We start from the raw sequence: 23,180 nt of genomic DNA on the forward strand, positions 1-23,180 counted from the left end.
TGTGTATCACCATGCCTGGCTAATTTTTGTATTTTTAGTAGAGATGGGGTTTCACCATGTTGACCAGGCTGATCTCAAACTCCTGACCTCAGGTGATCTGTCTGCCTCGGCCTCCAAAGTGCTGGGATTACAGGTGTGAACCACTGCGCTGGGCCTGAGGTTTTATTTTTGTTGTATATAATCTTTGACAATTATTTAACATACGGCATGACCATTGAATGAGAGACCCTAATTTTAGTTCTACTTACTCTTTTTTGCTTTAAAAACCAAACATTTTATAAAACCCTAAAATGAAAATAGTTCATTTAAAATGGAGGCACTTGGGAAGAACTTAGGACATGAACACAGAATCTTTTTATTTTTTAATTTTATTATTATTATTTTATGTATTAATAAAGTCTCGCTGTGTTGCCCAGGCTGGTCTTGAACTCCTGACTTCAAGTGATCCTCTGGCCTTAGCCTCCCAAAGTGCTGGGATTACAAGCCTGAGCCACTGTGCCCTGCCTACAGAATCTTTTTAGATTTTTACTGTTTTTCCCAGTCTGTAACAGATATCCAACCACAACTAATTCAACAATGATTTTTATTAGCACCTTTTTTTTTTTTTTTTTTTTTTTTTTTTTTTTTTTTTTTGAGACGGAGTTTTGCTCTTGTTGCCCAGGCTGGAGTGCAGTGGCACAGTCTCAGCTCACTGCAACCTCCTTCTTCTGGGTTCAAACGATTCTCTTACCTCAGCCTCCCGAGTAGCTGGTATTACAGGGGCCTACCACCACGCCCAGCTAATTTTTAAATTTTTAGTAGAGACGAGGTTTCGCCATGTTGGCCAGGCTGGTCTTAAACTCCTGACCTCACGTAGTCCACCCGCCTCAACCTCCCAAAGTGCTGGGATTACAGGCGCAAGCCACCGCGCCTGGCCAGCAACTCATTTTTATTGAGTCTACTTTAAGCATTTAAAATAGTTCTTGGAGAAGCAACAACTCTTTTTGCAGTCATAGTTTTGATAACCAAACACAATGGCATCAACAAGTTCAGGAACAAACTGACCAGCTCTTACTAAGCATATACCTTAGCCATTTGGGACAGAAGTGCAAAGGAGTAGCTAACCAGCTACGTGCATTAAAACTTATCCTGAGCATCAGATAATACATTTTACAGAAACAATGGAATATTGTTAGTCTAGTAAGCCACTTAGTAGGAGGGAATTTAAGAGAACTTACATAGTACTTCTTTTCTACACCAAAATTTCATCAATGATAGCACTTACTCAAGAGTCAGCTATATCTTGCCACTAGATTTTATAAACTTCATTATCCTTAACTCAGTGCTTTGAAATGTCTTATTGTCTTCTCAGGTCACTCTGGCCACGCACAAAGAATTTCATGCTAATTTTTTTTTCATTTGTTTAATTTCAGTGGTAGGAATGGGATCCTGGTGCTTCCACATGACTCTGAAATATGAAATGCAGGTTAGTAATGATGAAATTGACAAATGCTTATTTCTCTTAATTCAGAAGTACTTCAGATTTGAGAAAAGAGCACATAACTATGGCTAAAAGATGGGATTTGTAATCTCTGGAGTTTTTTTTACTTCAAGTCTGAGGATCCAAACTAAGTGAAGTAAAGAAATAAGCAGGTGAGTCCATAAAGAAAACAAGTATAAATAGTATAGGGCTTTTTGACCATCTCTGTGCAGGCATATACAATTGAGAGCAGCATTAGAGAGCAGTCACATGGGGACATCTTAAAAAGACACAATCAGTTTACCAGAACAATACATTCTTATTCTGAGATACCTGCATTCTTTCATGTTTCTATGGCATCCATTTGAATGGTCTGAGTCCCTCTAGGTAGCAAGACTTTAGAGCAAGCTTGTCCAACCTGTGAGCCACATGTGACCCAGGATGGCTTTGAATGCAGCCCAATACAAATTCGTAAACTTTCTAAAAACATTATGAGGTCTTTTTGCAATTTATTAATTAATTAATTTATTTATTTTATTTATTTTTTTTGAGAAGGAGTCTAGCTCTGTCACCCAGGCTGGAGTGCAGTGGCCGGATCTCGACTCACTGCAAGCTCTGCCTCCCGGGTTTACGCCATTCTCCTGCCTCAGCCTCCCAAGTAGCTGGGACTACAGGTGCCCGCCACCTCGCCCGGCTAGTTTTTTTATTTTTTAGTAGAGACGGGGTTTCACCGTGTTAGCCAGGATGGTCTCGATCTCCTGACCTCGTGATCTGCCCGTCTCGGCCTCCCAAAGTGCTGGGATTACAGGCTTGAGCCACCGCACCCGGCCTATTTTTATTTTTATTTTTCATTTTTTTGAGTCGAAGTTTTGCTCTTATTGCCCAGGCTGGAGTGCAGTGGTGCGACCTCAGCTCATTGCAACCTCTGCCTCCCAGGTTCAAGCAATTCTCCTGCCTCAGCCTCCCAAGTAGCTAGGACTACATGCACCCACCACCAAGCCCGGCTAATTTTTTGGACTTTTAGTAGAGATGGGGTTTCACCATGTTGGCCAGGCTGGTCTCGAACTCCTGACCTCGGGTGATCCGCCTGCCTCAGCCTCCCAAAATGCTGGGATTACAGGCATGAGCCACCGCACCCGGCCATTAGTGTTCATTTTATGTGTGACTCTGGGAAGCCAAAAGATTGGACACCCCTGCAGAGCTAGCCAAGGATTTTTAGTTTCCATCCTTACTCAGAGGAGGGCATATATGTCATCAAGTCCTTAGTCTTTTGATCTCTTGATTTCCCATCACTAATCCAGAAACTTCTAGAACAGTAGAACAAATAAAATCTGAGCTACATTTGTAATTTAAATTTTTCTAGTAGCTACATTGAAAAAAACTACAGAGAAATGGGTGAAAATAATAGTATATTTTATTTGGCCAGGCATGGTGGCTCACGCCTGTAATCCCAGCACTTTGAGAGGCCAAGGTGGGTGGATCACGAGGTCAGGAGATCGAGACCATCCTGGCCAACATGGTGAAACCCCGTCTGTACTAAAAATACAAAAATTAGCTGGGTGTGGTGGTGTGCGTCTGTAATCCCAGCTACCCGGGAAGCTGAGGCAGGAGAATCTCTTGAACCTGGGAGGCAGAAATCGCACTGAGTCAAGATCGCGCCATTGCACTCCAGGCTGACGACAGAGCGAGACTCCGTCTCGAATAATAATAATAATATATTTTATTTAACCCAGTATATCTAAAATATTATATATATAATCAATATAAAAAATTATGAATAAAGTATTTCATATTCTTAAATCTGGTTATATTTTATACCTGCAATATATTTTTAGTTAAGATTAGGCTTATTTCAAGTGCTCAGTAGCCACACTGGAGTGTCAAAACCTGAGTGTGGCTTATAGGATAGCCACATGGGGTGGGGACTATCCATCACAGAACACTGGGACCTGAGCCAGTTAAAGAGAGTGTCAACATAGGGGGATAGTCCAGTGTAGGGTGTCAGAGCCTAATTAGGAGTGAAGAGGGTATCTGCACATCAAGGCAGCCCAGGGACAGGGTATTAGAGACCAGGGTTGAAGAAGTATCCATGCAAAGGGGACAGCTCAGTGCAGAATAAGGAGGGTGTCCTCACACACTGGGGAGGTCATTTGACATGTGGTTGGAATCTGAGTGGGATGGGGAGAGTGCCACATAGTGGGGACAGCTTTGTGCCATGTTTTGGTACCCTGGGAAGGTGAGGGTGACTTCTACATGGCAGAGTGGCCCACTGCAGGATCTGAGAGCATAAGCAGAGTCGAGAGGCCTTCTAAGTGGAGGTGCAGCAGCAGCCCAGCACCGAGTGTTGGAGCCTGAATTGAGTGAGAAGGGCATTGCTTGGGAAAAGGAGACATAGCAATGGAAGCCATGTTGCATACAGGGTAATTAATCAAATAAATAAATATACTAAGGAGAATGGGAGCCAGGTTTCTTACTGTTAGAGAACAAAGTCGCAAACATGGAAAAGATGAAAACTAGAATGAACTCTGTGGTGACAAATTGAAATTGGAGTTAACAGTGCAAACTCATATGTTCAATACATACATATGTTATAGACATGTAGATATGAAAATATGTGATATGCATATGTATTTTGTATATATGTATACATACTTAAATATTTTAATACACACATATGTACATACATTCTCAAGCTCTGTCCATGAGAGGATCTGGGAATGGGGAACTTCAAAGCCAAAGAATATATCTAGCATCCAGATCTTGTTTTCTAAAAATCATTCTTTAAAAGGAAGCAGGGCTGATTCCAAGGGCTGGGGCAGAAAAAAAAAAAAAAGGACAATATCAGCCTAGATCATCTTTTTATGCCAGAAAAAATGAAAAGGCTTAAAAAATTATGGGAATATGTCAAAAGGACACTGAAGCCAACTTGAAGGGGTTCCTGCTGGCCAAATCTGGGACAATTTGAGCATCAAAATAAATGGTAACAGGTTATAATAGTTATAACCCGATGAGTAATATGGGAAATCTGAGTCCATTCTAAGATAATAAATGATGTATTAAATGAAATAATGCATGAGTATAAATAAATGAAGAAAAAGTTTGATGTTGAAGAGTATGTTTATATAGTTTCAAAGTACCTTTCCACCAAGTATTTAAAAAGAGGAGAAAGAATACCTTTACAGTGGAGAAGCCTAGTGGGAAATACCTTAATCAAGCAACCTAATCATCACTAATGGGACAAATCAAAATTATATGTGTTAATGGAAAAACTAAACCTTGTCAAATATTTTTATTTTATATTATTATTTTTAATTTTTATTATTATTATTTTTTGAGATGGAGTTTCGCCTTTGTCGCTTAGGCTGGCATGCAGTGGTGCGATCTTGGCTTACGGTAACCTCTGCCTCCCAGGTTCAAGTGATTCTCCTGCCTCAGCCTCCCGAGTAGCTGGGGTTACAGGCGTGCACCACCATGCCCGGCTTACTTTTTTTTTTTTTGAGATGGAGTCTCACTCTGTTGCCCAGAGCGACACTGGAGTGCAGTGGCGTGATCTCGGCTCACTGCAACCTCTGCCTCCCAGGTTCAAGCCATTCTCCTGCCTGAGCCTCCTGAGTAGCTGGGGTTATAGGCGCCCGCCACCACACCTCGCTAATTTTTGTATTTTTAGTAGAGACGGGGTTTCACCACATTGGCCAAGCTGGTCTTGAACTCCTGACCTAAGGTGATCCACCCACCTGGCCTCCCAAAGAGCTGGGATTACAGGCGTGAGCCACTGCGCCCGGCCTGTCAAATATTTTTTAAAGGCTTATTCTGAGCCAGTATTAGTGACCATGGCATGGTGTGATACTGGTGGACTGGGGGAAGTCCCCAAACACCAGTGGACCTCTATCCTAGCCAATGTCTAGGCTCTTGATACCATCACAAGAATGAATTCAAGGACAAGTCGAAAAATAATAAAAGTAAAGAAATTTATTGCAAAGAAAAAAGGTAAGAAAAAGGAGTGCAGATGTACTTGAGAGAATGTCATGCAGTGGGGTTTGGGGCTGCTACCTTTATGTGTTTCTCTAACCAAGGAATGGAATATTCATGAAAATTCCTGGAAAAGGTAGAGATTCATCAGAACTGTGGTGCCACCCATTTTTATATCAAATATAGGTATTCCTGGAACTGTCATAGTGAGGGAGAAGAAAAGGAAAAATTAGTTAGGTAAACAGTTAAGGCTGGTCCTCAGAAAAAGCTGCCTGCTGGAAAAATCAACAGCTACAGGCAAGATAGTGCAGCTTGGAGAAAAACTCAGACTGTATAAGGTGCCTGCCTGAAAAAATCGCAGCTACAGTGCACCTGCACAGATAAGCCACAGATAAGCAGGCAAGGCAGGAAAAGTCCAGCATAGAAGCCCTTTGTTCTTTGTATGATTAGCGAGCGCCCAGGAAGTGTCCTCCCCCTTTCAGACATGTACACAGTGGGCTCCATGGAAACTTGCACAGGGAGGAGGGGGGCTTACTTTAAACAAACCCACAATTATACAAACAAAAAAAATTCATTTAATGCTTATCTAGAGATATACCCATAACTACATAGATAAAGGGGAGTTATGCACACAGTTTTATAGATAAATTCCTCAAACACAGACATGAGAGCAGTTTCTTATGAAAGCTTTTGAATTCAGCTTTTCTTCTTTTGCTTATTAAACTTTTGCTCCAACCTGATTCTTTGTGTCCATACTCCTTAATTTTCTTGATTGTGAGACTACGAGCTCGGATAACACATTAGACAACGAGACCAGTGACCCTGACCTGTTTCAGCATGCTGCTGGGTTTGTGATTTAGTATGTTAATGAGCACATAATGAAGTCCTAGGTGAAACCTAGGTCAAATCCAGTGACATGTTGGATCCAATCGGTCTTAGCCAGCTTGGTTCACACCCTGTTTTTCAGGATCTTACCAGCCCAAAGACTCTAAGTCATATGAAATTGCTGCCTGGAATTTCTTCTCCACCCTATATTATTCCTATCTCATGACAATACAGTCTCAGGAGTTCCTTTGATTTCCTTGTCATATGATGCTATACTAAAGTCAGGTTGAAAAGCAAGCCACATTATAGCGGGTTAAGGAAAGAAACCTGTTTAATAAGATCTTATGGTTTGCAGGGTGTAACTTAACTCTTAGCTTGCATGGCTACCTTGCACCTCTTACCATGATTATAATTTGGTAATGACTGTTTATTGCCAAAATCTGTTTTGTCAGTCTTATGATCTCTGTTTTAACCTTAATCCTGGGCAGTTATGCCTAAACTCCAAAAGGGTGAGGATTGTAACAAGGCATGTTGGACCTCCTTTCATCATGGCTAAAAATTCAGTTTTCATGTTTCTCTGGGGTCCCCTTGGCCAAGAGCTGTCCATCTAGTCAGTTGGAGGGCTTAGAACTTTATTTTTGGTTTACATATGCCACCTAGTAGGATGCAGTAACAAGAAAAATATCATCACTTCTCTGATACTCTTGCCAAAGATGTGCAATCTAAATTTAATATTATGAAAACATCAGACAAAACCAAATTGAAGGACATTATATAAAACATCTGGCCTATCATCTTCAAAAGTATGATAGTCATAAAATTCAAAGACTGATGAAGTGTTCTAGATAAAAGGAGATAAAAAAGACCTGACAACTAAATACAGTGTACGTGTGTGTGTGTGTTCATATTTGTATTTATGATATTGAGGCACTTAAACTTGAATGAGGTCTGCAGATTACATGTAGTAATAAATAAATGTTAATTATTGATTTTGTTGGTAGTATTGTAGATATGTAGGTGAGTTTTTTTTTTTAAGGTATAACTTATATACCATAAAGTTCACCCTTTTTTTTCACCCCATCATACAACAGTAAAAATTCACCCTTTTGAAGTGTACAAGTCAGTAGTTTTATGTATGTTCACAGATTGTGGAGCCATTGCCACTATCTAATCCCACAACATTTCATCATCCCAAAGAGAAAACCATGCCCATTAGCAGCCACTCCCTATTATTCCCTCCAACGACCCCTGACAATCACTGTCTTCCTGTATAGATTTGCCCATTCTGGACATTTCATATCAATGGAATCATATAATGTGTGGCCTTTTATGTCTGGTTTCTTTAACTTAGCATGTTTTCACACAGTTCATCCATGCTGTAGCAAGAAGTACTTAATTTTTTTACCTAAATAATATTACATTGTATGGATATAACACATTCATTTATCCACTTATCAATTAATGGAAATTTAGGTTGTTCCCATGTTTTAAGTATTATGAATAATGTTGCTGTGAACTTTTGTGTGCAAGTTGTGTTGTAGGAAAGTTTACGTTTTTCCCCAAAGGCTCAATGATTTGAGTCTATAAAACAAACTGATAGGCCGAGCACGATGGCTCATGCCTGTAATCCCAGCACTTTGGGAGGCCGAGGTGGGTAGATCATGAGGTCAAGAGATCAAGACCATCCTGGCCAACATGGTGGAACCCTGTCCCTACTAAAAATATAAACATTAGCTGGGTGTGGTGGCATGCGCCCGCAGTCCCAGCTACTGGGGAGGCTGAGGCAGGAGAATCACTTGAACCCAGGAGGCAGAGATTGCAGTGAGCCAAGATTGCACCACTGCACTCCTCCTGGTGATACAGCAAGACTCCATCTAAAAAAAAAAAAAAAAAAAAACAAAAAACCGATGATAGATTGATTAACAAGAAAAAGGGCATACAGGTCTTATTAACATGTGTATGGGCATGGCATACAAAATATGAAAAACTCAAATGATCAGAAGATTGATACTTTTATACCATCTTGAGGTCACACAAAGAATAGGGGCTTGGAGCTTGGCAAAACAGGTTATGGTAGCAAGACAGGTTATAAGAGGGAGAGAAGAGGAAAGGCCTGGCTAGCAAAGGCAGCCTTGTTATATGGATGAAACTTCATGGGTAGCAGCTCTCAGAAAGAACAGATGGTAGCCTTTGGTAAATATTTCTGTCAGACCTTTAAAGGTGTCAGATTCTCAGTTAATCTTTCCTAGATCCAGATGAAGGGGTGAAGGGTGGTTCAAAGAAAGCCTGTTTGCATCTGTTATTTACTTGACTTTATTTCCTCTACAGATGCACATCTCCTCTAGAAAAGACAGCTTTTTAGCTCTTCTTTGGTTTCTAGTCCCTCTGAATCGCTGTCCCAAAATATATGAAAGAAATATATTTGGGGGTGAAATTTTTTTAGTTTCCCTCATTGTGGATGTATGTTTTCAGTTTTCTTAGACCAATACTTAGGAGTGGAATTGCTGGGTCATTTAACCTTTTGAGGAGCTGCCAGGCTGTTTTTCAAAGTGGCTGCACCATTTACATCCCCACCAGCGACTTCTCCATATCATTGCCAATACTTGTTACTGTTTATCTTTTTAGTATAGCCATCTTGTGGGTATGAAGTAGTTTCTCCCATTGTGACTTTGATTTGCATTTCCTTAATGACTAATGTTAAACATCTTTTCATGTGCTTATTGACACCATTTGTATATCTTCATAGTAGAAATGTCTATTGATATCCTTTACCTATTTTTAAAATAGCTGTAGTTGTATTTTTCTTATTGAGTTGTAAGACTTCTTTCTGTATTCTATATTCTAGATACTAGCCTCTGGATACAGATATGATTTGCAGATATTTTCTTCTGTGACTTTTCTTTTCACTTTCTTTTTTTTTTTTAACATCAATTAAATTACACTTATTTAAATATCCTCATCAAAACACATCTTATGAAGCATCTTTTCTGTGATACCCTGATCTGTTCCAGATCCGCTCTGTGCTGCTGTTTTCTGACACCAGTTTCTGCCAGTGCCCTCCAGTGAGGAGCCCCCAACTGGGAATTCTGAGGGTGCGTGTGTCTCCCTCGAGGCTTCCTGAAGCAGGGGCACGACACCTCCTCCATGTGCTAGGGGGTGAAGGTCTGAACAGTGTCAGGGGTTGGGGGGGAACCCTTGTGTCATTGCTGCTCCCTACTGCTGTCCAGAGTCCTTTGCAAACTGCTGACCCCTTCCCAAAGTGGCAACAATCTGAGGGTCTGACACCCACAGTGGTGTGTGTGGGACCCCCAGGGTGCCCCATAGTAACTGATGGTTCCTATCCCCATCTCTGGACTTCTGGGCTTCCAGTGCATCCCAAATGTTCCTTTGTCATGACAGTGATGCCACAGGCTCTCAGACGATCTAGGCACTGTTCTTGAAGCCCCATAAGTGAGGCCAGGCCTGTGGAGCACAGCAGCTCCACAGGTGACAGCCATGATGGGGCCTCTCAAACCAGGAAAGGCAGGAAACAGATTCCCCTGAAGTTGGCCCCTTGATTTCAGCCTGGTGAGAGCCATTCTGGACTTCTGACCTCCACAACTGTCATCAGCTTGTGCCATTTTGTATCACTGCATTTATGGTGACTTGTTACAGCAGCCTTGAGATACCCCCTATGCCCGAAGTCTGTGGTGTCACTGCTTCAGCCTGGCCCTGCTTCTGCTGGGACTGCTGCAGTAGCCTGGTGAGCCTCAGTGGCTGTCAGACTTTTTATCTGAGAACCCCGGAGGTGCTCGCTCTGTGGTGGTCATGATCTTGGTCCTCAAAGGGACGGACATGTCCATACCTCATGCCTGTCCACACCCTCAGCTCCTCCACCCAGCTCCAGGGAAGCATGAGCACCCAGCTCAGGGTTGGGTGCTACTCCCTTCCTGCCCCTAGCAGGCCCCCTACAGATGCCGAGTTCTACCATGTGGGACACAGGCAAGCAGACCCTTGCCAGGCTTAGAGCATGGATGGCCTGTCGCATCTTTTCACTTTCTTAGTAGTGTCCTTTGATGCAAAAAAAAAGTTTTCAGTTCTACCGAAGTGCATTTTATCTGTGTGTGTGTGTGTTTTTTTTTTCCTTTTGTTGCTTATGTTTTTGGTATCATAGCTAAAAAACTATTGCCTAATCCAAGGTCATGAAGATTTCTATCTGTGTTTTTGTCTAAGAGTATAGGTCTTACATTTAGGTCTTGGTCAATTTTGAGTTAATTATTTATGTGGTGTGAGGTAGGGGTCTGGCTTCATTCTTTAGTACTTGGATATCTAATTGTCCCAAAACCATTTGTTGAAAAGACTGTTCTTTCCTTATTAAGTTGTCTTAACACTCTGACTGAAAATCAACTGGTCATAAATGTGTGAGTTTATCAGCTCTCAATTCTATTCTATTGACTTATATATCTATTCTTATGCTAATACCACATAGCCTTGATTACTGCAGATTTGTAGTAAGTTTTGAAATTGGAGAGTGTGAGTATTCCAAGTTTGTTGTTCTTTATTGAGATTGTTTTAGCTACTCTGGGTCCCTTGCATTTTCATATGAATTTTAGGATCAGCTTGTCAATTTCTGCAAAAAGGTAGATGGAACAGGTTTTCACCATGTTGGCCAGGCTGCTGTTCTACATCTTCTTACTTAACTTTGAAATAGGGCTTGACACCATATGGGTCATAGCAGCTAGGTGGCATTCTTACTTTTATTGTTTCTGGATAAAGATCAGTCTTAGTAAAAGTAAGAGCTATCAGTGATATAGTTGGTTATAGCTTACTAAAAAGAAAAAAATCTTTCAATTACTTTAGTGTGTACCATTAACTTTGAGAGAGGTATCAGGAAGTAGAAGTCACATATGAACTGCTTTAAATTGTGGCTCCACCACTTAAAAGTATCTCAGGATCCTTAGGGTGAAGGAGTGGCACATACAATGAAACCTGAAAAATATCCAGAAGTGATTAAGGTAAAGGGGGACTGGGGGAAGAGGAGAAGCTTAAGTAGAAGAAACAGCATATGCAAAGGTCTTGTGGTAGGAAAGAAATGTGAAGAACTGAAAGCCGAACATTGTTGAAACTTAATTAGTGAAGGAGAGAAGGGATATAAATTTTTACTGTTGTATGAAGGGGTGAAAAAAAAAGGGGTGAATTTTATGGTATGTAAGTTATATCTTAAAAAAAAAAAACTCACCTACATAACCACAATACTACCAACAAAATCAATAATTAACATTGATTTATTACTACATGTAATCCACAGACCTCATTCAAGCTGAGGTCATGCCATTGCACTCCAGCCTGGGTGACAGAGCAAGACTCTGTCTCAAAAATAAATAAATAAAAAATTAATGACTAAAAATAGTTAACTTGCACAAATGCTATTATTTTCATAATTCTGATAATTTACCAGAATACATCATTCACTTTACATAAGCTCTCTTCCTACTTCCTAGAATGCCTTTCTTCACCACCCCATTTCATTTCATTCCTGCCATCACTTTCTTTGGCTTTTGTGTGCTCCTTTTGTTGGAATCCTTACTCTATGCTTTCATTCCCTTAACCTCTAATTAGAATGTGAACTCCTTGAAGGCAGTAACTGTGTCTTATAATTGTATCCTCAGCTCTTAACACATTACTTGGCACATAGTGGACATTTTATTAATTAAAGAATTAATTAAATGTATATCTAGTGATAAATAAACTCCGTAAGATTGGTATCTACAACACCTAGCTTAGTGTCTAGTTTGCAGTTTAACACATAATGGCTGTAATTATTATTACTACTATTATTATCACTGCTAATAATAATAGTAAATGTTATTTCTCAAAGATATACTTTACTTGGATTAATAAAATTATTTCCCTGGCCATTAATACCTCTTCTTATGTATGTTAGTAGTCACTTTATCCATTTAAGGTGATATAGGAAGGATGGAAATGCAAAAGAATACTGATAGGACCTATGGACCTACAGATGATGGACATCATTTTTTTCTGGAGGTGCAATATCATAGTTTGTAATACCAGATGATATAAGCAGCGCAATGACAAGTCTGCCCTCCAGGAATAGTGAGTCAGGTACCCTGCTTAGGTATGTACACTAGGACACTTGGATAATAACCTTGTTTGTTCAAAAACAGTAAACTACACACACATACTCAGAGTAAATTTGATGATAAATACATAAAAAGAATTAGTAAAAGAAATGAAATAAGAGCTGAAACCTTTTTTTTTTTTTTTTTTTTTTTTGAGACAGGATCTTGCTGTGTTGCCCGGCTGGAGTACAGTGGTGCAATCATGGCTCACTGCAGCCTCGATCTCTCAGGCTCAAGCGACCTTTCGCCTCAGCCTCCCAAGTAGCTGGAACTACAGGCACATGCCACTACCATGCCCTGCTGATTTTTTTTTTTTTTAAGTTTTTGTAGAGACAGGGTATTACTGTGTTACTCTGGCTGATCTCAAACTCCCAAGTTCAAGCGATCTTCCAACCTTGGCCTCCCAGAGTGCTGGGATTACAGGTGTGAGCCTCTGTACCTAATCTAAGAGCTGAAAATCTTAATCATTTTGATATCTTATTTTGATTTGCATAATAATTGCTGCTCCATGATATTCAAGCCTGTTATCTTTCTTTGTTTCTTACAGCTACTGGATGAACTCCCAATGATATACAGCTGTTGCATATTTGTGTACTGCATGTAAGTACTTTTAAAATTTCATTGTTTGATATATTTAAAAATTTATATTTACCTCATAGTGAATTAATATAACTGATACATTTATGTTACTAGAATATTATAATAGTGTAGAAGATTATAAATTTTAAATAGAGTATAATTTCTGGGAAGTTATAATAATGTTGTTTATTAACTTTTGTGATCTCAAAACCCTGTAGCCAATTTAGATAGAATCTAAATAGCTTAAATTGCATAATTTGCCTTTCCCAAGTGAATAATGTGTACAAATTTAGATAAAGATTTTCATATTATGCCATAAAAGTTTTCAGATAAAGTTTCTGTATTCTACAATATAGTTTAACAAGAAGCTTACCAGAAAAGTGAGGTACACTTCTAGTTGTATAGTGATCGTGTCAACTTAATCTCCTTTTTGTTTGAAGTTATCTTTTAAATAGACACTTGTTTTCTTATTCTAAGGTAGACTAAATGCTCTCAAGAATATACTTATTTTGATTGATTATTTACAAATATGGAAACAGTTTACAGGCCATTCCCAATCCAAAGTTCTCTTACTGTATTATATTCTGTTTACTTTATTATCAAGTTAATTTGCATTTTCTGAATGTCAGGGAAAAAATCAATCTTGTAAGATAAAAATGATTATGATAGTAACATTAATAAATGCCAATATTTATCTACTTTGTACTGTGCTAGGCACTGTATAATGCCATCTCTAATTCTCAACAACTATGCAAGATAAATGGGTATTGTCCCCATTTTATAGACAAGGAAGTAAAGCACAGAGAAATGTAGTAACTTGTCTATGGACAAAAACAGAGCTTTATTTAAAAGCATACCAGCCAGGCCACTGTCCAGGTAAACAGTCTCTAAGGAACACTGAAATATCCCTGGAAATATATCATGATGGAAAAAATTACAATGATCATAATTCCTCTCAAGGAGAGGTTGGGAGAACACTTTGATAGGCTGCCTGGGTATGTGGAAGAAGTGTGGAAGTGGGACCCTTCCTGTACTGCATGATCAAATAATGTGCCTTCTAAGGAGGGTGGGTGAGGTTAGCTATAGGTCTTCTATTTGAGTAAGTTAGGGTATGCAGGTTTGGGCTCTAGCTAAGTCACTGGGAACATGAGAGGAAAGCCGCCTTCACCCATTATCCTGCAGCATCAGCCTTCTTTAAACATTGGACAAATATGTTAAGAATATGTGTTTGGAGGGGGAAAAAACTACTAGCTTATGTAGGGACCCACATGCCTGAGTCAGGCCCTAGTAACAAGGCTTTTGAGGGCAGCAGCAGCCCAGTTAGAGCAGCCACTGCAAAGATGCTGGCTGCAGCAGGGGAGGCAGAGCTGGCGGGGGCAGAAAACAGGTGGGAACCCCGTCCCCTACTGAGTCGGTGGAGCAGGAGCCCCACACTCCTGGGCACAGCTGCAGCTGCCCAGCCACAGCTCTGGACCTGGGCATCCCTGTGCTCTTGGAGTTCCAGGAAGCCCCTTGCCCCTGCAGGCTTGAAAGTGCCTGCTCCCACTGCCTGGCCTCTCTGCGCTCCCAGCACCCACTCCAGGACAGAGCAAAGCTGTGACCGAGGCCAGGTGCTGTCATAACCTGGCAAGGTGTGCATGTGCTTGGGGTGGTGCTGACATGCCAGCCCCCTGCCACCTCAGCCCCCTCTGGACTTTGGGCACCAACAAGCATTGGAGGGAGGCCGAGGTGGGGAACAAGGGCAGCTTGGCATGGGCCTGCAGGCATCCCTCTGCAAGAACAGCCTGGGCAATTGGGCCATACATTGATGGCAGCAGGAGGCAGACAGGCTCCTGGGCAGCAAGGGGCAGTCCCCAGTGAAGCTATGCCTTCAAGCCGGGGACGGCCTGAAGCCTGGAAGCCAGGCTGTCAGTTACAGGTGTAGTCTGTGGCCCACAGTGATAACTTATAGTGCTTTTTCCAAGCCCTCCCATGGCCGTCTATGGATCAGTCAGAACTCACTTCCTCCCTTCTAAGCTCATAAAAACCCCAGACCCAGCCAGACTCACACAGATGACTGGAGAATCCACCTGTGGATAGGAGCTACCCACTCTGGGTCTCCTCTCCACTGACAGCTGGACATTCGTTGGGATGACCTGCCTGCAGATAGGAGCTACCCACTTTGGGTCTCCCAAGAACTGTTCTGTCACTCAATAAAGCCCCTCTCCACCTTGCTTATCCTTCAGTTGTCCACATACCTCATTATTCCTGGATGCAGGACAAGAACTTAGGACCTGCCAAATGGTGCACTGAAAGAGATGTAACACAAACAGGGCTGAAACATATCCCTCTCCCACACTTGCCACGTTGCAGGCGATGAGAAGGAGAGAAGAGCCGTGGCGCTTCGGAGAGCCCAGACCTAGGGGCTCTGTGAGCCAGGGCTGTGACACCCTTTTTGGGGCTTGGTGGTTTCTGGCATCTCCAAGTTTCCAGGCACCAAGCATTCCCCTTGTCCAGATGTGGGTGCCCACAGTGGAAGATGCTTATGGTGTATCTGATCAAACCACAGGCTTACATGGAGACAGTGCCTTTGCTGGCTTCTGAAGCTGCCCGCCCTGCTACAACAGCCAGTGTGCCTGGCTGTGCACAGTGATCAGACCCCAAGCTTGCCCATTCACACACCTCTCACTGCTCCATGCCTGGCTTCCCCTTAGCAGGCATGGGATCCAGGCTGTTAGCATGAGCCAAGTGCAGCCTGCCAGACCGAGTGGGCAGAATGAGCCCAGTGGGCCAGAACAAAACTCTAGCAAAGGTGCCACCAGCCACAGAGGTTTCCAGCTAGAAAAGCAACACCCTAAGGATCCTGAGACACTTTTAAGTGGTGGAGCCACAATTTAAAGCAGTTCATATGTGACTTCTACTTCCTGATACCTCTCTCAAAGTTAATGGTACACACTAAAGTAATTGAAAGGTTTTTTTTCTTTTATTTTTAGTTAGCTATAACCAACTATATCACTATTGGCTCTTACCTTTACTAAGACTGATCTTTATCCAGAAACAATAAAAGTAAGAATGCCCATCTAGCTGCTATGACCCATATGGCATCAAGCCCTATTTCGAAGTTAGGTACGAAGATATAGAACAGCAACCTGGCCAACATGGTGAAAACCTGTCTCTAGTAAAAATACAAAAAATTAACCAGGTGTGGTGATGTGTGTCTGTAGTCCCAGCTACTTGAGAGGCTGAGGTGGGAGAATCGCTTGAACCCAGGAGGCAGAGGCTGCAGTGAGCTGAGATGGCACCACTACACTCTAGCTTGGGTGACAGAGTGAGACCCTTTCCCCCCATAAAAAAAAGATGTAGAACGGGGATCAGAAAACTTTTTCTGTAAAGGGCCAGATGGTAAATATTTTAGGCTTTGTGGGACAGGAGTCTCTGTTGCAGCTCTTCAACTCTGCTGCTGTAGCTTGGAAGCTGCCACATATAATATGTAGATAAATGAATATGACTCATTTGTTCCAGTAAAATTTTATTTTAAAAAACAGGTTTAGCTGGGCACAGTGCTCACACATGTAATCCCAACACTTTTGGAGGCCAAGGTGGGAGGATCGCTTGAGCCCAGGAGTTCAAGATAAGCCTAGGCAACATAGGGAGACCTCGTCTCTACAAAAATTAAAAAATTAGCCAGGCATGCTAGTGTATGCCTATAATCCCAGCTACTTGGGAGGCTGAGGTGGGAGAATCACGTGGGCCCAGGAGGTTGAGGCTGCAGTGAACCATGATTGTGCCACTGCACTTCAGCCTGGGCAACAGAGGGAGACCCTGTCTCAAGAAAAACAAAAAACAATACCAAACTAACAAAAAAAACAGGCTCAGGCCAAGAGATTGGCCTTGATCCATAGTTTATCACCTTGTTCTAAAAAAATAAGGTAAACTCCTTTAATAACATATTTTAAAAACTATTCTGATGTGTATATACCTTTAGGAGAAGATATTCTTGAGCTAGCAATTATGACTATATTGAATCAGATAACAATCATATAATGGGTACAAGGAACTCTTAAGTATTAGTGCTAGGAGCCGGGCACAGTTGCTCACATCTGTAATAACAGCACTTTGGAAGGCCAAGGCAGGAGTATTGCTTGAGCCCAGGAGTTTAAGACCAGCCTGGGCAGTATAGTGAGACCCTGTCACTACAAAAAAATTAAACAATTAGCTCACATGATGGTGCACACCTGTGGTCCCAGCTACACAGGAGGCTAAGGCAGGAGGATTGCCTGAGCCCCAGGAGGTCGAGGTTGCAATGAGCTATGATTGTGCCACCACTGCACTCTAGTCTAGGGGATAGAGCAAGACCCTGTCTCAAAAAAAAAAAAAAAAAAAAAAAAGGAAGGAAGGAAAGAAAGAAAGAAGGAAAGAAAGAAAAAACAGTTTTAATGCTAGGGAACAGCAGATATTACTTAGAAGATAAGGATACTGATACTGTAGTTCAATTTTCAGCTCTGATATTTAGTAACTGAATGAGCTTAAGTCACTTAATCTTTGTTCCTTCATTTGTAAAAGTGGAGGTTATAGTACTTATAAATTCCCCATGAAGATTAAAATAAATGATTTAATTGTTTATAAAAACAAACTTATTGGCAAAGCTTTTGTTTCTCAAAAAGTATGTCTCTTGATTCTAATCTTTCCTCGGCAATCTTCTGCAGTATCTGTTTACGCTCATATTCCCCCATTCAGAAAGACCCTGCTGTAGTACGCTTTAAGTGACACATAGAAGGAAATGAAAGGGGTGAAATAATTTTTAATCCACTGTATTGACACATAGTTTACATGGAATTAAATGCACCCAGTTTAAGTGTATGGTTTGATGAGTCTTGACAAATGTATACTCCTATGTACCCATTACCCTTAGGGCAAGAAAGAGAAACTGAACATTTCTATCACTTTAGAACATTCTTTTCTGACCCATTACAGTTAATACTGACCCCTACCCTGGCCTCCAGACCACCACTGATCTACTTTCTATAATTATAGATTAGTTTGTCTGCTCTGGAATTTTATATAAAAGAAATTATACCATATGTACTCTTTTGTAACTAGCTTCTTTTATTCAGTGTAATATTTTTTGAGGGCACTAATTTGCCAATTACTTCTGATGAATACATTCATCTATGTTGTTACATACATCATTAGTAGTAGTCTATTTTATACTGTTTACCAATGTTGAACATTAAGGTTGTTGCCAGTTTGGGGCTACTATGAATAAAAGGACTATGTACACCTGTTAACAAGTCTTTGTATGGATATATGACTTCATTTCTCTTGGTTATATAACTAGAAGTGGAATTTCTGTGTTGTATGGTAAGTATATGTGTTACTTTATAGGAAACTGCCAAACTGTTTTTCAATTTAATTGCACCTTATTATGGTTCTACTGGCAATATATGAAAATTCCATTTGCTCCATATCCTTGCCAAGACTTGGTATTATCAGTCTTTTTTATTTTGGTCATTCTAGTGAGTATGATATACTATCTCTGTGGTGTTTTAATTTGTATTGTCTTAGTGACTAATGATGTACATCTTTTTATATTCTAATCGTCCAATTGTATATGTTATATTGAGAACTATCTATTCAAACCTTTTTCCTTTTTTTTTTTTGAGATGGAGTCTCGCTCTGTTGCCATTCTGGAGTGCAGTGGCATGATCTCAGTTCACTGCAAGCTCCGCCTCCTGGGTTCAAGTGATTCTTCTGCCTCAGCCTCCCAAGTAGCTGGGACAACAGGTGCCCACCACCACCCCCAGCTAATTTTTGTATTTTTAGTAGAGACGGGATTTCACCATGTTGGCCAGGATGGCATCAATCTCTTGACCTTGTGATCTGCCTGCCTCGGCCTCCCAAAGTGCTGGGATTACAGGCATGAGCCACTGCACCCAGCCCCCATTTTTATAAACTAGCTTTTTTTTCTTTTTAAATTGTAAAAATTCTTTATGTATTTTGGGTTCAAGTACTGTCAGATATTTGCATTTTAAGTATTTTTTCCAGTCTGTGAATTGTCTTCTCAATTAATGTCTCTTGGAGAACAGAAGTTTTAAATTGTTATGAAATCCAATTTATTTTTTAAATGTTTATGAATAGTGTTTTTGTGTCCTAATAGATCTTTGCCTTCCCAGGATCAAAGATATTTTGTTTATTTGTTTATTTTTTCTAGAAGTTTTATAACTTTATTTTACATTTAGGTCCATGATCCATTTTGAGTTAGTTTTGTCAAAGATCATGTTTTTTTTTACCAGTATCTGGTTGTTCCAGAACCATCTTTGAGATTATTCTTTCTGCATTAAATTATCTTGACATTTTTCTCGATTCTGTTTTATTGATCACTGTGTGTATCCTCATACTGTGTAGTTACTGTAGCTTTATTGTAAATCTTGAAGTCAGTTACTGAGTAAGTCCTCCAATTTTGTTCTTTTTCAGTGTAGCTTTGGAAATTTTAGGCCCTTTGCATTTCCACATAAATTTTAGAGTCAGCTTGTCAATTTTTACAAAATAGTCTGCTGGAAGATTGACTGTAATTTCTTTGACTCTATAGACCAGTTGGAGGAAAATTACTATCTTAACAATACTAAGTCTCCCAAACCATGACTGTGGTATATTTCTCCATTTATTTAGGTTCCTTTAATTTATCTCAGTGACGTTTTGTGATTTTAAGTGAATAGATCTTTGTGAAATTTAACCCTGTGTTTTTCATGGGTAGGATGCTATTTTCAATAGTATTGCTTTTTTTCTCTTTTGATATGAGGTCTGGCTCTCACCCAGGCTGGAGTGCACTGGCATGATCTTGGCTCACTGCAACCTCCTCATCCCAGGCTCAAGTCATCCTCCTACCTAGCCTCCCAAGTAGCTGGGACTACAAGTGTGCTCCACCATGCCCGGCTAATTTTTGAATTTTTGTAGAGACGGGATTTCGCCATGTTGCCCAGGTTGGTCTCAAACTCCTGACCTCAAGCAATCTTCCCGCCTCAGTCTCCCAAAGTGCTGGAATTACAGGCGTGAGCCACCGCACCCGGCCTCTAATGATTTTTAAATCTGTCTTGCCTTCTGTGTGCTTGTTCATTTGTGAAACATGTACTGGAAAACCTCCTTTATTTTAGGCATGATCCTAGACTCTGTATATACAGAGTCAAGGAACTCATTGTCTGAGGAAGGGGACAGATAAGAAAGTGACTATATGTAATAAAGTGAAATAACTATGGTAATAAATACAAGCCAGGCCTCCTAAAGACCTTGGTTTCTTAATAGATAACTTGCTTTAAAATTTGGAATAATAGAGTTTAAAAGTAAAAACTAATACTTCACCTAATATTTTCATCATTATCCAAGTCGCAAAATTTAAAGGTAAAAGAGATCTTAGAAAGTGCCTCTTCTAACCACCTTTCCTTACAGACAAGAAAATAAGAGTTGGTCCAATTCCCACAGCCAATAGTAAACTGAGAGAACACTCTTGCTGCCTATACCAAGTCACAGTCCTCAAAGGTTGGATTGGATACTCACTGATGGCCAATTGTCTGTTCATATTTGCATATTTACCAGATACCTCATATGTGTTAAGCATTATCTTTGTGCTAGATATATGAAAAAAATAAAATTTATTCCTGCACACAAGGAATTCTCAGGCTAGTTGAGGAGATGGATAAGGAAAGAGACAATTATAATAGACTGGTATTTTCTCCAATAATGTTCCTTAGGAATCATTAGTTGCAAGATATAGAAACCTATTCAAGCTAGCTTGAATTAGGAGAGATTATTTATTTATTGTAAGGATATGAGGAAATTATATGGGACCCAATAGCAGGAAGTACAGCCCCACCTTACTAGAACTGGAAGGGCAGGTTCTTCCCCCTTCCTTCTTTTTGCCATTCCTTCCTCTCCACATGGCTTCACCTCTTTGTATCTGCTATATTTTTCTCTCCCTGCAGATTACTTCTGCTCATTCATCTACTTCTTCATTCAATTTGGCTGCCCCCAAATATCAGCCTCAGACCTTGAGTCCATATGACTTTGACTCTCTATACTTTTTTTTTTTTTTTTTTTTTGAGACAGGGTCTTGCTCTGTCATCCAGACCCTCTATCTCCCAGACTCAAGCTCTCCTCCCACCTTAGCCTCCCAAGTAGCTGGGACTACAGGCATGCACCACCATGCCCATTAATTATTTTATTTTTTGTAGAGACAGGGTCTCAATTTGTTGCCCAGGCTGGTCTCAAACTCTTGCGCTCAAGTGATCCTCCTGCATTGGCCTACGGAAGTACTAGGATTACAGGCGTGGGTCACCGTGCCCAGCTGACTCTCTATACTGAATTGATTCAGTCTCTCCCTCCCAAACTCCAGACTTTCAGGCAAGAGCCTTTCATTGTCCCAGCTTAAGTCATATGTCTAGTCCTACTCCTTCCAGCCTCTTAGAGGATAATAGGCAGTGCAGGTTTTCTAAGACTACGAGTGGAAAGAAATGATGGGTATCACTCGATCATTGAGAGATACAGGCAAGTGGTAAAGCAGCATTCTATTTATGTTCCTACTTATATCTTCTTTTAAAAGTTTCTTTCTCTTTTTTTCAAGGTTTGAATGTTTCAAGATCAAGAACTCAGTAAACTACCATCTGCTTTTTACCTTAGTTCTATTCAGTTTAATAGTAACCACAGTAAGTCATATTTTGTTTCTAACAGATTAAGCATGTAAATTCACCATTTATAGAGTTTGGCATATTTTACTTCCAGTATTTGCTTCATGCTGTCAAACTGCAATCTTGCTACACAAAACGAGAATATCACACTGACAAATATTGCTCCCTTGTTCCCTGTTTAAATGTTACTTCTCACTGTAATTGAAATACTTTTAAAACTCTGTTTAGTTTTTAATGGGGAAAAGAGAAAAGCAAATATTAGTAGCAATAGGGAAAAATTAATTTTTCTCATAGATGGACATATTAGCTCCTATTTGTTAAAAATAAGAGATTGGCTCTGCTCCATTGGTCCTAATGTGACTGTTTTAATGGTTAACTTTTCCCTAGTAAGTTGAGATAGCTAGTCACTTCTAATCCTACATTAATGCTTTTTTTCCTCAAGTAAATTGCATTTTATATTATGAAAATATTCATTTCAAAAAACATTTATTGAAAACTTACCATGTCAGGCACTAGAAATATAGAAATGATAAAAAAAAAGCAGTTGCTATCTGTGAGGAGCTCATTCTATTAGAGATTTTAGGCATGTACACAAAGAATTCATCAAAAGATAATAACTGTAATAATAGGGGTAAAAACTACTTCTATGGTGATGAGATAAAGGAGGTTCAATCAAGGCTTCATGCATGGGTCAAGGAAAGCTTTCAAGAGGAGGCACCTGAACTAGAATTTAGCTGATGATTAGGAGCTCATCAGGCCCCTGGGCAAGAGTGTGGTGAAGCATTTGTAGATAGCAGTATTGTTTGTTCATAGGCAGAGAACTTTGAAACAACATAGTGAACTACCATTTTCAATCACTTACTTTATGCCAGATATTGTAACCATGTACTTTATCTTTATTGTCTCATTAAATCAACACCACTGGTAGAATTGGGCAAGATTTAATATGGCTGGCACATATGGTAATTGAAGAGCAGTGAATGAGTCTAGTGAATTAGACAGACGTCAGATTATAAATACCCTTGTGTGCTTTGTTTAAGAGTTCAAATTTTTATCCTCGAAGTAGTGTGGAGCAGTTAGTCATGGTGACTCACTCCTGTAATCCCAGCACTTTGGGAGGCCGAGGCTGGTGGATCACCTTGAGGTCAGGAGTTCATGACCAGCCTGGCCAATATGGTGAAACCCTGTCTCTACTAAAAATGGAAAAATTAGCCGGGCATGGTGGCATGCCCCTGTAATCCCACCTACTCAGGAGGCTGAGGTGGGAGAATTGCTTGAACCCAGGAGGCAGAGGCTGCTGTGAGCTGAGATCGTGCCACTCCACTCCAGCCTAGCGACAGAGTGAGACTCTGTCTCGAAAAGAAAAGAAAAGAAAAAGGTAGTGTGGAGCCAATTACTGGTTTAAAGGGAAGATGTAATCAGATATGTGTTTTAGAAAGATTGCTGTGGTTATGGAGGCTGGATTACAGGAGTATGAGGCTAGACCCAGGGACTTTTGTATTTGCTTTAGTAAGATATGAGACTTAGGTGAAAGTAATATAGCTGTGAGGTTGAAAAGAAACGGTCATA

General features: G+C 40.4%; 1 protein-coding gene across 10 annotated transcripts in view; it reads left to right on the top strand.

Annotated features, from left to right (window-relative positions):
• Nucleotides 1-23,180, top strand: part of ACER3 (alkaline ceramidase 3) — a 167,519-nt gene that overhangs the window by 100,290 nt on the left and 44,049 nt on the right. For 7 of the 10 annotated variants that reach the window (XR_012423548.1, XM_065528747.2, XM_065528749.2 and 4 more), the window contains 3 exons: nucleotides 1,413-1,465; nucleotides 12,923-12,975; nucleotides 21,548-21,629. Coding sequence is in view for 9 of the 10 variants with exons in the window: in XM_065528747.2 (XP_065384819.1) it covers nucleotides 1,413-1,465; nucleotides 12,923-12,975; nucleotides 21,548-21,629 (188 nt within the window). In the remaining variant the exon portion in view is untranslated. Of the gene's footprint in view, nucleotides 1-1,412; nucleotides 1,466-12,533; nucleotides 12,799-12,922; nucleotides 12,976-21,547; nucleotides 21,630-23,180 lie in introns of those variants that run through there. The other 3 variants (XM_015435518.4, XM_074014833.1, XM_045371257.3) reach the window with 2 other exon arrangements.

This window comes from Macaca fascicularis, chromosome 14, assembly GCF_037993035.2.
Source record: "Macaca fascicularis isolate 582-1 chromosome 14, T2T-MFA8v1.1".
Taxonomy (NCBI): domain Eukaryota; kingdom Metazoa; phylum Chordata; class Mammalia; order Primates; family Cercopithecidae; genus Macaca; species Macaca fascicularis.